This window comes from Anolis sagrei, chromosome 8 (assembly GCF_037176765.1).
Source record: "Anolis sagrei isolate rAnoSag1 chromosome 8, rAnoSag1.mat, whole genome shotgun sequence".
In the NCBI taxonomy this organism is placed as follows: domain Eukaryota; kingdom Metazoa; phylum Chordata; class Lepidosauria; order Squamata; family Dactyloidae; genus Anolis; species Anolis sagrei.
Window position 1 is genome coordinate 28,807,209 of NC_090028.1, and position 14,035 is coordinate 28,821,243.

General features: G+C 39.2%; 1 protein-coding gene across 2 annotated transcripts in view; it reads left to right on the forward strand.

Annotated features, from left to right (window-relative positions):
* The first annotated feature begins 668 nt into the window (after positions 1 to 668).
* The window catches only part of NFAT5 (nuclear factor of activated T cells 5), a 46,379-nt gene continuing 33,012 nt past the window's right edge, over positions 669 to 14,035 (forward strand). Inside the window, exon 1 of one of the 2 annotated variants that reach the window (XM_060788365.2) lies at positions 669 to 916. In XM_060788365.2, the coding sequence (XP_060644348.2) occupies positions 844 to 916 (73 nt within the window). In that variant the 5' untranslated portion in view covers positions 669 to 843. The remainder of the gene's footprint in view (positions 917 to 14,035) is intronic. The other variant, XM_060788364.2, reaches the window with a different exon arrangement.

Genomic DNA, 14,035 nt, shown 5'->3' on the forward strand with positions numbered 1-14,035 from the left:
AGAACATTCTGAACCCCACCAACGATGGAATTGAACCAAACTTGGCACACAGTTCTCCCATGACCCATGGAAGGGTTTGGTGGGCAGTGTCCTTTGGTTTTGGAGTTGTAGTTCACCTACAGCCAAAGAGCACAGTGGACTCAAACAATGATGGATCTGGACCAAACTCTACATGAATACTCAATATGATCAAATGTGAACACTGGTGGAGTTTGGGGAAAATACAATCTTGACATTTGGGAGTTGTAGTTGCTGGGATTTATAGTTCACCTATAATCACAGAGTATTGTGAACCCCACAATGGGCCAGAACCCCCATGTGGGCCACAGCAACGTGTGGCAGGGGACGGCTAGTAAGTAAATAAATGTGAAACATTCCAGCATGCGCATGCGCACATCAAAACAACTTTCCCTTCACTGTAGAAAAAAAAAGCCAGCACGGGCATGCGCACATCCAAATCACTTTCCCTCGACTGTGGCCTACGCATGCGCACATTGCTCTCTCTTTCCTGGTCTCTTCGTCCTACATGGAGCGTGCGCACATCGGCACACCTTTCTCGGCTTTGTATCACTGAGCTCGAGCTTCCCACGCAGGCGCACGTCGATCTCCTTTTTTTTTTTTCTTCCCCTCCCAGCTCGCGCCGCAGCGCATGCGCCTCGGGGCCCTGTTTTGGATTCCCGGGGCAGCGGCGCATGCGCGCGGGCCACAGCGCGAGGGGGGCGGATTCCTGTCAGAAGAAGAAGAAGAAGGAGAAGAGGAGGAACGACGCCGGCGGGCCGTTGTTCTTCTCCTCCTCCTCCTCCGGCCTCCTTTTCCTCCTCTCGCCCCTTCCTCTCCACTGCGATGCCCTCGGACTTCATCTCTCTCCTCAGCGCCGACCTCGACCTCGAGTCCCCCAAGTCCCTCTACTCCAAGGGTGAGCGAGTCTTTTTCCCCCTCACGAAGGCAGGCCTCTCCCCCGGCGGGGAGCATCCTCCCACCTTCTTTACGTTACAGAGCAGGCCTGGGCCTACTTGGTGTTTTAGACTTCAACTCCCACCATTCCCAACAGCCTCAGGCCCCTTCCTTTCCCCCCTCAGCCGCTTAACCTTTGAGAGAGAGAGCGCTCTGCTCATGCCCAGAGGCACCCTCGTCCCCGCCCCTTTCCCTCCTTCCCTCCGTTACTCATTCAGTCTCTTAAAGAGACAAAGTGGCATCTCATCATCATCATAGTAATAGCTCTTTTTTGTGGTCAGATGCTGTGGGATTCAATAATAATAATGCTGATGATAATCTATGTAAATAAAAATGTAATGTTGATTTGTGGGATTAGCAGAACTCAAAAACCAGTGGGCCAATGGACACCAAATTTGGACATAATACACCTAACAACCCAATGTATGTCCTTCACTAAAAAAAATTGATTTTGTCATTTGGGAGTCGTATCATCATAGTTATTTATTTATCATGTCATCAGCAACCATTGTATTACAATTCTAACAGAGCAAAACAAACAGAGATTAAAAAGAAAAGGGGAAAAAAGGAAAAAAAACACACACAGATTTTGCAAATTTGGTATTTGGTTAAATGTCCTTTGACCAGTATCTGGCCACTTGGAGTCCCTCTGGGGTTGCCGCAAGAAGGTCCTCCGTGGTGCATGTGGCAGGGCTCAGGTTGCATTGCAGCAGGTGGTCAATGGTTTGTTCTTCTCCGCACTCGCATGCCGAAGATTCCACCCTGTAGCCCCATATCTTAAGATTGGCTCTGCATCTCGTGGTGCCAGAGCGCAGTCTGTTCAGCGCCTTCCAAGTCGCCCAGTCCTCTGTGTGCCCAGGGGGGAGTCTCTCATCTGGTATCACCCATGAATTGAGGTGCTGGGTTTGGGCCTGCCACTTTTGGACTCTCGCTTGCTGGGGTGTTCCAGCGAGTGTCTCTGTAGATCTAAGAAAACTATGTCTTGATTTAAGTCGTTGACGTGCTGGCTGATACCCAAACGGGATGAGCCTTGGTCCTTTCACTATTGGCTGAATAGTAATATTTCTTTTTTGGAGGTCAGATGCTGTGGGAATCAATAATAATGCTGCTGGTGATAATCTATATAAATAAAAATGTAATGTTCATTTGTGGGATTAACAGAACTCAAAAACCAGTGGGCCAGAGGACACCAAATTTGGACGGTCAGATGCTGTGGGATTCAATAATAATAATGCTGATGATAATCTATATAAATAAAAAAAATGTAATGTTCGTTTGTGGGATTAACAGAACTCAAAAACCAGTGGGCCAATGGACACCAAATTTGGACACAAGACACCTAACAACCCAATGTATGTCCTTCACTAAAAAAAATTGATTTTGTCATTTGGGAGTTATAGTTGCTAGGATTTATAGTTCACCTACAATAAAAGAGTATTCTGAACCCCACCAACGATGGATTTGAACCAAACTCCAGTAACATGTCCCAGAAGCACTTTATTAGAGTTTAAGATTGCCCGCACACTGCACTTACCCTAAAATCCAATATACCACCTGTCACATCAGCACTTTTAACCTGTACCCATTACATTGGCCGGCCCTGTTTTCTTGTTTTTGGTGTATTGTTTTTATTGTTTGTTGTTTGATATTGCTTTAATTGTTTTGATTTGCTTTAAGTTGTGTATTTTGTTATGCTATGATTTATTGAGGCCTTGGCCTGTGTAAGCCGCATTGAGTCCTTCAGAAGATGCTAGCGGGGTACAAATAAAGTTAATAATAATAATAATAATAATAATAATAATAATAACTTAGCACACAGTTCTCCCATGGCCAACAGAAAATACTGGAAGGGTTTGGTGGGCAGTGTCCTTTAGTTTTGGACTTGTAGTTCACCTACATCCAAAGAGCACTCTGGACTCAAACAATGATGGATCTGGACCAATCTCTACATGAATACTCAATATGCCCAAATGTGGACATTGGTGGAGTTTGGGCAAAATGGAATCTTGACATTTGGGAGTTGTAGTTGCTGGGATTTATAGTTCACCTACAATCACAGAGCATTCTGAACACCACCAATGATAGAATTGGGCCAAACCTCCCACACAGAACCCCCATGTAGGCCACAGCAACGCGTGGCAGGGGACAGCTAGTAATAATTTATATAAATAAAAATGTAATGTTTGTTTGTGGCATTAACATAACTCAAAAATCACTGGACGAATTGACACCAAATTTGGACACAATACATCTATCAGGCCAAGGAGTGACCATCACTCATAAAACACTGAAAAACACAGCAGAAGGGACTTAAAAAGCCAAAAAAAACCCCAAAAATGCATTACAACACATGCTCAAAACTGCAGACACACATATACACAAATTTATACACACACAAAACAGATATACACAGACTGGGCCACAGCAACATGTGGCAAGGGACAGCTAGTAATAAATATTTATTTATATCTCGCTTTTCTCCCACAGTGGGGGACCCAAAGCAGCTTCCAACAAGTTAGAAATACAATACAAAATCAAATAATACCCAAACGTAAAAATATAAAACCTTTGTAAGCAATCAAGGTAAAACATAAACAGGCATTTAAAACAAGTACATTGTTGTTTTTGTATGTTCAAACTTTGTTAATTTCAGTAGCATGAATATGGGTAGGTGAATCATAGAGTGAGGAATACTATCAATTAACCTGATATCTACTGAGATCTAGATCTACATTTTGCCCACCAATAATGTAGACTTAGGGTAACATGTCTTCTCTCTCTTCCTTCTCTATAATAACTTTCACTCAATCATTGTTGTTGTTGTTGTTTGGTTTCTGGTGAGATGCCATGGGTAATAATAATAATAATAATAATAATAATAATAATAGTTCCACCCCATGGGGTTTTCTCCATTTTTAGTAAGTTGCCATGAATTTTATTACTATTACTACTAATAATAATATAATAATAATAATAATAATAATAATATGTTCCACTACTTTGGTTGTTTTTATTTCTGGTAAGATGCCATGGGTTTTAATAATAATAATAATAATAATAATAATAATAATAATAATAATAATAATACTTTCCACCACCTAGGGGTTTTTTTTTCCGTTTCTGGTAAGATGCCATGTGTTATAATAATTAATATAATAATAATAATAATAATGAGGATAATAAGTTCCACCCCATGGGTTTTTCTTAGTTTCTTGTAAAATGCCATATGTTCCAATAATAATAATAAATTTTATTTATTACCCACCCCTCCCTCTGTCTTGAGGTGAGATACAATATGATTAAAACAGACAGACAAATGCAACCCCATTAAAATACATATATCAAAACACACACACCAAAAACCAATGCCAATAATATGCAGACCAAAACTGACTGATGTAAAATGAGTAACAATAGTAGTAATAATACATAATAAAATAATACATAATAAAATAATAGTAAAAATAATTACTTATTTCCCATTATTGCTCATTAGTGTTTGTTTTCATTCCTGCTAAGCTTCCATGATCTATATGTATCTGTGTGTATATCTCAGTGTTTATATATATGATTTAGTAATAATAGGGATACTAAAGAACTGAGATAATTTAAAATGAAGTGAAAGATCTATAAATTCTAGTCAATCTGCCCAGTCAATTTTAACCTAATAATTAATATCCTGCTTTACTCTATTAAGATGAGACTCAGAGAGTAGTTTAGAACACTAAAATCAATGCAATTCAAAATCTCCACCATATGAACATTAAAAATAATAAGCATTAAGCACATTAAGCATAGAATTGTTAAAATCATCAAAATCTGTTAAAATAATGTTATCATGTTTGAGCATTTTATTAGTAAGAATTATTTTAATGTGTTTTAATGTTGGGTGTGTTAGTATTTTTTTCTATGTATTTTAACAGTGTTGTAGATTGCCTCAAGTCTTAAGGAGAGGCAGGTAACAAATACATTATTACTGTATTATTGCTGTTTTTGCCACTACTACTCTGAGCAGAAATGGAAGTCTGTTGGTTTGGTTATTAAACTGTCAGCCTCACAGTTCAGCAAATACTACTGTTGTTATTATTGCCACTCTTATTCCTACCCCTCCCCTTTTAATTGCAAAATGACTTTTAAAAGCATGGATTCAGAGTATTTGAGTATTGAATTAAAAACAATGGCTGGTTAGTCCCAACTAGAGTAGGCCCATTAAATCTGTTGTTAACTGGTGAGTCAAAACTAGATTAATTCAATGAATTCAGTGGCAGTACTGTAATTTGGACAAACAATAGGATTTTGGCCCTGATTTTGTTAATAATAATAATAATCATCATCATCATCATCATCATCTTTATTCATTCCCCTTTCCACTGTGAAATGCCTTAGTAAGAAACAGCTTACAGTCCAAGTCTTGGAAAAGGTGGGCTATAAATAAATTAAAAATAACAGTACTATTATTGCTTTTACTGCAGTTACTATTATTACTTTTACCATTACTATTGTTACATATTTTCCCTCCTTAGAAACAACAGCTCAGAGTCTTTGTTGAGGGAAATGTGAAACAAAAAATGAATGTATAATAGTAATAAAGGTGGTGATGATACTGTGCTGTTATTGTCTTATCATGAACATTCTTTTTTATTGAAGAGATTGTATGTTGTACTTCCTTTTTGTTACAGTCTTAAACTGTGAAATATATTTTAATTTGGTGCTTGGTTTTAATACAGGGGCAAATTAACTGCAATTGTGCCTTCAATTTATATCTGTCTGAATTCAGCTGTGTTTCTTTTAATTTATGGTGTAAACTCTCTGGGGTCCTGCACTGAAAGAAAGCTAGGAAAGAAATTATTGAAATTATAGAATGGAGAGGGGGGATTCTTTCCCGAGATCCTTGGCGGAAGTATGGCACAAGGATGCAATAACATTTGGATGGTAGATATTTTTGTCCTACAAGTTGTGCCTGTAAGCAAGGGAGAGAATACAAAACAAGCACTAAAATAAGAGCAGTGAACAGCTCCCTTTCAAATACTTTATTCCCAAAATAATGATTGGTGTCAGCTAGCCTTCCTTGTTGCCACAGACTTGTGGCTCGCCACTCAGGAACCCCAGAAGGCCCCCCTCTCGTCTTGATGAGTGAAAAGGACAGTGTATGTGTCACTGTTAACCGGAAAGCCTTCTCCTCAACATGAAGTAGGAGGTCCTGAAAGGCCCAGTGGGATGCCTGACATGGGATGAGAAAACAAAGATATGCTGTTTAAAGCTGAACATGGGCAGCCAGATCACAGGGTTTTTGCAGGAGCGTCAAAACAAGCACTGTGTCGATTCCAAAACAGAGAACCAATTCAACTGACTTTTTCCACCAACACAAAATGCAGGAGTTATTTCCGCGCATGCCTGCAAGGAAAATAATTGCACGAACTAGTAACATAGGTCAGACTTAGCAACAATCTTGTGAAACTCCAAAATGCATATGGCATTACGTAGGATTGTGGGTGGCTCAGATCAGTGGCTCATTTTCCTTAGTGTAGTATATGTGTGCTTTCTCCCTTTCAATATATTCAAAATCATGCTTATATCTTTAGAGAAGTGCTTGAATTGGCTCCAAATATGGAGCCAGAGCAGCTACTGGTGCCTTACCTACATGCCTGTAGGCCTTCTGTTTATAGTTTCTGTTCCATTAAACTGGAGTTCAGTTAAATTATAGCCTTTCAGCCTGAAATTTGACCTTCTTTTGCTTCTGCTATCAAGATAGGGCAGGCCTAGTGATTCTTGAAATATTTATGGAGTCTCCATAAAAAAGAGCATGGGTAATTTCTGCATGTCTTCCAATTTGATACAACTGATTGGGGTGAGACATGTGAAGCCCTCTTCATCCCTTCTGTTGGGAGAGTGCAATGGCTGTGTATAGTATTGATTTTTATTCTGTTATAAAGGGAAAAAAGCCTGGCAAGTCCTTGAATGGAGAGCTCATTAAACTAGAGCTTCTCCGGCATGCTCAGCAGGATGGAGCTTCTCCTATCTTCTAGAACTTGAGGAGGAGACGCAAGGGGGCTGCTCCTTGTTCATCAGTACTTTTTTAGTTTCCCGAGCTTTGGGGGTTGCCTTAGTATGGCCGGAACCCATGGAGGGGACCATCTGAGTGCTGAATAAGGACAGGATGTAGTAGCATCTCTTGGAGATCTTGTTTTTTTATATATATATATTTTGTAATATGAGAAACTTGAGTCACTTGATGGAGGAAGGAGCAAAAGCACAAGTAAGTGTGCCTAGTAAATACAGACTTCTGTTGCCAAAATATGTCAAAGGTCAAAATTAAGAGATTAGATTAAGAAAGGCATCTAAAGCTTCTGATAACCTGAACAGTGACATCTGTGTGTTTGGTTTTGTATTTAGCCTCCCCGGCTCAAGCTATAAACAAAACTTTCACAAGATCAAAGGCAAAGGCAAAGCATGTTGAAAGTGCTTCAGGGGCTTGTTTCTTGTGAAAAGCAAGTTTTGGGAAGGACACCTGTAAATATTAGTCTTCTGCCATCGACTCCAATGGAAGATATTTTTCTCATCACACTAAATTCTGTTGAACCTACTCCCAGGGACAAGTAGGTCTAGTTGCCTGTATGGCAATACATATTTACCAAGTATGAAATAAGTGAACATTATGCAACTACTTAACGATACCTGAGAAATATGATTGTCCATCACTGTGATGGTACTTGGTGCTACTGTCCTGACCATGTTGGTTTTAGTAATCCCATCAGAGATTACCCTTTATCAGAGCCAGGCTGAAAATTTCTGTGAACTTGGAAACCTTGAGACCTTCACATCATTTCCCTCTTCATTATGGTGACTATTACATGAGGGGGGTTTTCCCCCTCTGAAGCTGAGAATGCCTTCTCCAGGGTCATTCAGTGGGTAACCATGGCTGAATGGGGATTCAAACTCAGGTCTCCAGAGTCATCGTTCAGTGTTCCAACTATTACACACTGGCTCTTGTGACATACTTGCAAACTAATAGTCTTACATGTTCACAGACGTTTTAAAATTTCAGCTTAAAAGCCTAGTTTGTTCTAATATTATTCTGTATGTACTAATCTATCGTCTTTTCGGGCATTTTCACAATTTACAGCTGCAATTCTGCATCAGTAGCTGTTGCTTGCCTGCTTTTATCTGCTTAAGTTCAAGTTATCAGCAGCACACATGCCCTTCTCTAGAATTATTTTGATTTTCTTTGTATGGAATGTGCTTTGAACATGACATCTTTGAGGCTTGCCAGCAGTTTCTAAATATTTAGTAAAGCTTATTCTGAATACCTGTAGATAACCATTTATTTATTTTTGTTAGGCCTCTTTTATCATGGACTTGGAGAACTTGGCTGTTGTAACCCAGCAAACAAATGCAATCTTTAGAATATGTTAGTTTTTAGAAATAGTTTTGAATGAATGAAGACAGCTATTGCTTAGATGCCTTAAGTAAATAAAAAAAAACTGCGCAAGTATAATTTATTGTAAGCCAGCCAGAGTCCTGTCTTATGGGGTAACAAATGAATGCCATAAATAAATAAAATTTAAGCCATGCACTTTAAAAAGAGCATTTAAGTGACTGCCTAAAACAAAAATGACTTCTGAAGACTTGGCAGAATGGTCCTTGAAGATAAGCAAGAATGTAACCATCAATGGCAACTTGCCTTATGATGTCTTTTACATTTGGAAAATGGCATTAATAACCTTTTGGAAAACACAATTTGAAGATTGAACTTTTTATAAACCATGGCCTTTCAGAGAAGAGCCAAAAACCCTATAGAGTAGAATCTTCTCTTGTGGTATACAACCAGATATAATTGTGCTAGGCAATGGTTTCAGTTGTTAGACTGAATGATCAGTTATCTCTGATCTGTTAGGATAATAGAGATTTTGCTAGTGCATAAAAACAGCAGAGCTTTAGAAGTGTTTTTCAGTGCCAAAAAATATGCTCTCCCATAAAACAACTTGTTTTATATCATGCACTCAAGAGACAAAAGTGAAGTAGACTTTGATAAAAATAACATATTTGGTTTACTCACAACCTCCATGTGTTCAGCATACACAGATACAAAACTTATCAGTCCAGTTTCAGATATGTTTGAGATAATTTTCTGTGCCATCTGGCTAGGACATCTCTCGTATAACAAAATAGCTATCAACAGGTGACATTGTCGAAAGGAGAGAGAGAGAAAGCATGTGGTCTGCAGCCCCTTTTATAACTTCTCACGAACCATAGAGTAAAGCAGCTGCATTCCAGAACGTACATACAGAAAACAGTAAGCAAGAGGATCATAGACAAACAGATTGCTAGAGAAGGCCTGAAAAAAGTTGTTATTTCCAACATTTACCCTAAAGGCATCTTGGACTATATCTCCTACAAGGTTTTGGGGGTCTAAAACATCTGGAGGGCCAGAGGCTTTCATCCCTACTCTAATTTGAAAGACTTGAAATCCTGCTTTGAAGGTGTACATTTGAATAATGTTTGTACTTTTAGGCATGGTGGAGGCCCCAGTGGCGCAATGGGCTAAATCCTTGTGCCGGCAGGACTGAAGACCGACAGGTTGGAGGTTCGAATCCAGGGAGAGAGCGGATGAGCTCCCTCTATCATCTCCAGCTCCCCATGTGGGGATGTGAGAGAAGCCTTCCACAAGGATGCTAAAACATTAAAAAAAACGAAAACATCCAGGCGTCCCCTGGGCAACGTCCTGGCAGACGTCCAATAATTTCACACCAGAAGCGACTTGCATTTTCTCAAGTCGCTCCTGACACAATAATAATACTTTTAGACATCAGCTCAATTTTGCCAAACAAATGTTTCTTTTGTGGTGATACCAGAAATAGTACTTTAAATTATGAATACATTTGTGAATTTCTTCTATTTGTAATAGCAAATGAAATTAAACCATAGAAGTGCCAGGCATGGGAGCTAAATTTTGTATCCAGTTGGCCTAGGAAGGTGATAGATCTATAGTACAAACTGTATGTTTCATGGCTATAGTCCACAAAAGCTCGTCATTGTAACATTTCTTAGGACTTAAGAGCTAGATGAGTTTTTGTTGTTTCTAATACTAATTTACAGCGGTCCATAAACCTGCAATAAAAATGTGTTCATGTTTCCTCTGAAAAGAGTCCTACAGCCAGCATAGTGCATTGGTTTGGGTCTTGGACTCCTTCTCTATAGACCAGTGTTTTAAACTCTGCTTGGGCCACAACCTCTTGGGTGATTCTGGGCTAGTCAGACCCTCTCAGCCTCAAAGGAAGACAAAAAGAAACTCAGTCTGAGCAAATATTGTCAAGAAAATCTTGTGATTTCATAAACCAGAAAGCATACGACAACATGCAAATACAGCCTTCTGACTGAAATGCCACCCAGTAGCTCTTGTGAGCCTATTAAGCTGAGATAATAACTTTAGTAGTACCATAAACTGTAGCAAGCACTTTGTTTGTGGAATCATATATGTTCCAAGCTATTTGCTGGTCTTTCATGACTCATTTTCCCGCAGTGCCTCTGTAATTCTTCAAAACCTGCAGATAATATTAATATACAAGGTCAGCAAATATTTTTCACAAGCTGCGCTCCAAAAGCCTAATTACATGGTATAGAAAGAGCAGGCTACTTATCTGAGATAGTTATCTCCTGTCTTTCCATACCAAAGGTTTTTCATAGCAACAAGCACTTAAAACAGTCAGTTAAAACAACACTGGGTATGAAAATAAACCTTTCAACAGGCTTTCTTGGATGGGGTGGGGGGATCAAAATCATGGCATTGTTTCTTCTGTAGCATAATCCTGGTTGTGAAACTCATTTCTATGGGAGTTCTACTTGGCTACATCCTTTCTGAGCTTTTTGTGCCCTTTCACTTGGCCTTTGGATCGTAATACAATATAATAATAATAATAATAATAATCATCATCATCATCATCATCTTTATTTATACCCCTCCTTTGGGGACTCAACATGACTTAACACTTCACACTGGCAAGTTTAAAAGGTGCAATACAAAAGTTAAAAAGCAATTAAATAGTAACAGTGTGGTAAAACAAAATTAAAATACGGTAAATACACTAAAATATTATTATTATTATTATTATTATTATTATTATTATTATTATTATTTTGGAGCCCCTGGTGGCGCAATGGGTTAAACTCTTGTGTCAGCAGGACTGAAAACAGACAGCTCACAGGTTCAAATCCGGGGAGAGCGCGGATGAGCTCCCTCTGTCAGCTTCGACTCTCCATGTGGGAACATGAAAGAAGCCTCCCACAAGGATGGTAAAACATAAAAACATCCTGGCGTCCCATGGGTAACGTCCTTGCAGATGGCCACCAGAAGCGACTTGCAGTTTCTCGAGTCACTCCTAACATGAAAAAAATTATTATTATTGTTGTTGTTGTTGTTGTTATTTGAAACACCACAAGATGAGTCTACAGCAGACACTCTGCTGGCTGTTGTATTGGATCACACGTCGGGCACTTCCCAAGTGTCTAGGACTGTGTGATGTATCGGTGAATAATGCGTGCAGATCCCAGTAAGGTGGCCTTTTGCAGCTGGCAGGTGGTAATCTTGTAAGCGCCGATTGTGTTTAAGTGCAGGCCAAGGTCTTTAGGCACTGCACCCAGTGTGCCAGTCACCACTGGGACCACCTTTACTGGTTTGTGCCACAGTCTTTGCAGTTCAATTTTTAAATCCTCATATCGTGTCATCTTTTCCAGTTTTCTCTTCAATCCTGCTGTCACCTGAGATTGCAATATCGACAATCCATACTTTATTTTTTAACATGATCATGAGGTCAGGAGTATTGTGCTCCAAAACTCTGTCTGTCTGAATCCTGAAGTCCCAGAGTAGCTTGACATGTTCATTCTCTGTAACTTTTTTCCAGCTTGTGATCCCACCAGTTCTTTGTCACAGGCAGTTGGTATTTGTGGCACAAGTTCCAATGAATCATCTGAGCAACGGTGTTATGCCTCTGCTTGCAGTCTGTCTGGGCGATCTCCTTGCAGCAGCTGAGGATGTGATCTAGTGTTTCATCTGCTTCCTTACAGAGTCTACACTTGGGATCTGTCGTTGACTTTTCAATTCTGGCTTTGATGGCATTGGTTCTAATGGCTTGTTCTTGAGCTGCCAGAATCAGGCCCTTCATCTCCTTCTCAAAGTCCCATTTGTGAGCCACAGCCAGGTTTTTTCTTTGTCAATTTGGCTCTCAATTTTTCCCAGGAACTGTCCATGGAGAGCTTTCTTTCTCCAGTTTTCTCTTCTGCTCTGGATTGTGTTTTTACGGTATTCCCTCTTTGTCTTTTGGACTTGAATCAGTTTACTACTATTGACTTCCTCAATGTTAGTTCGTGACTACCATTCACATAATCTGCTAGAGCATGTTTCTCTTCTTCTACCATTTGTTTCACTTGCAGAAGCCCTCTGCCTTCTCATTTTCTGGGCAGGTAGAATCTGTCGACATCACTACGCGGGTGTAATGAGTAGTGGATTGTCATCAGTTTATTATTATTATTATTATTATTATTATTTGTAGACTCAAAATGGCCTACATTAAAAGCATTTCCATACAATTTAAAATCTACAGATATACAAAAATTAAAACTGTTAAATAACATTGGTATTTTTAAAAATCAGTTAAAATGCATGAAACATATTCAAAACTAAAAACCACAGGGATTTCCTTCTAGCAGTTTGTAACGGTGCATTGTTTTAGGAGTGTTGGGGGCCTGAGGGGCCTTACCTTAACTGTGTGCTTCATTAAAAATTAAAAGGTTGTGAAATTCTTAACAGAACTCTTGCTGGAAGAAAATATGTAGAGATGCAAGTTCTTGCTTGTCTTGTTCTCACATAAACATGAAATTGGATTAAATTGTCACTTTTTTTCTCTTAAGTAGTATAATGGCAAGATACTTCCTTACAGTCTCAAGTGTTTTACATTTACAAGAATGATTTTGTCCATGATGTTGTTCCCTTGTTACATGGACTTATACAGAGACAGTGTGTTTATAATGGTTTGGTGCTGGAGTAGGACTCTGAAGACAAGAGTTGGAATACCTGTTCCACTATGGAAACCCTTGAGCAAGTCACATACTCTCAGCCTAAGAGGAAAGTGACCAACCTGGACATTTACATCTTTTAAAACTGTTATTATACGCATATAAATTTGATGGCTACAGAAGCTTGCTTCAGTGGTAGTATTTTTCATCATGTGCGCAAGTTATTTATCTAACTGAAAGCCTGCTATCATGGTGTCCCAATAAGAGACCAGGCTTGATTTGGCAATGCCAAAAAGTCCTAATGATCTGGATGGTTCCTGTACAGCCTCTTTTTAAAAATACACAACCAAGTCCCACATGCCCCTGTGTTGCCATCTCCTCAAGTAGTCAAGAGCCAGACTGAATTCTTGGCATTGCATGGAAGTGACATTGATGGACTTGTTAACGTGGGCTGTGTTTACTACGCCACGGGAGTCTATAACCTGGCAAGTGCTTGAGTAATAGTGAGTGCTATTAATAGGTACCTGTGCTGAGCAGCAGAGATTGTAGAATCTGGCAAAGGTTTAGGCTTTCTGAGAATGTTGGCCTCTCTTTTGCTCCATCTGCTGACATGAAGAAAAAGACCTGGGGTTCTGTCATTACGGGAGAGGAAATCAGAACTGGATATATCGTTAGTTATTGAGGAATCAGGGCCTTCCTTTTAAAAGGTGCTCAGGCCCCTCATATTCAACCTAGAAGTGGATATATATTTTGGAAAATAGCATTTGTGACAGAAATTATCTTATGAATGCTTTCTTGTTTGCTTTTCTCTGCTTGAGGAGTCATTGCCAGCCAAGACGTAATAAAACAAATGCCTAAATTAATGATCAGCTGTACAATATAAGGAAAAATGTGTATATTAGTTAAAGTCAAGAAATATTTTAAAAGGCAAAGATGAAAAATCAAGTCTTCTTAGCATCTTGTTTAATATTAAAAGCCACCCACTGAGGAACTTATCCCATTTGCTCAAAGTGTTTTCTTGGTGGGTAGGCCTTTCACATACTGATATGCACTTAGCCAGAATAGTGTTGCA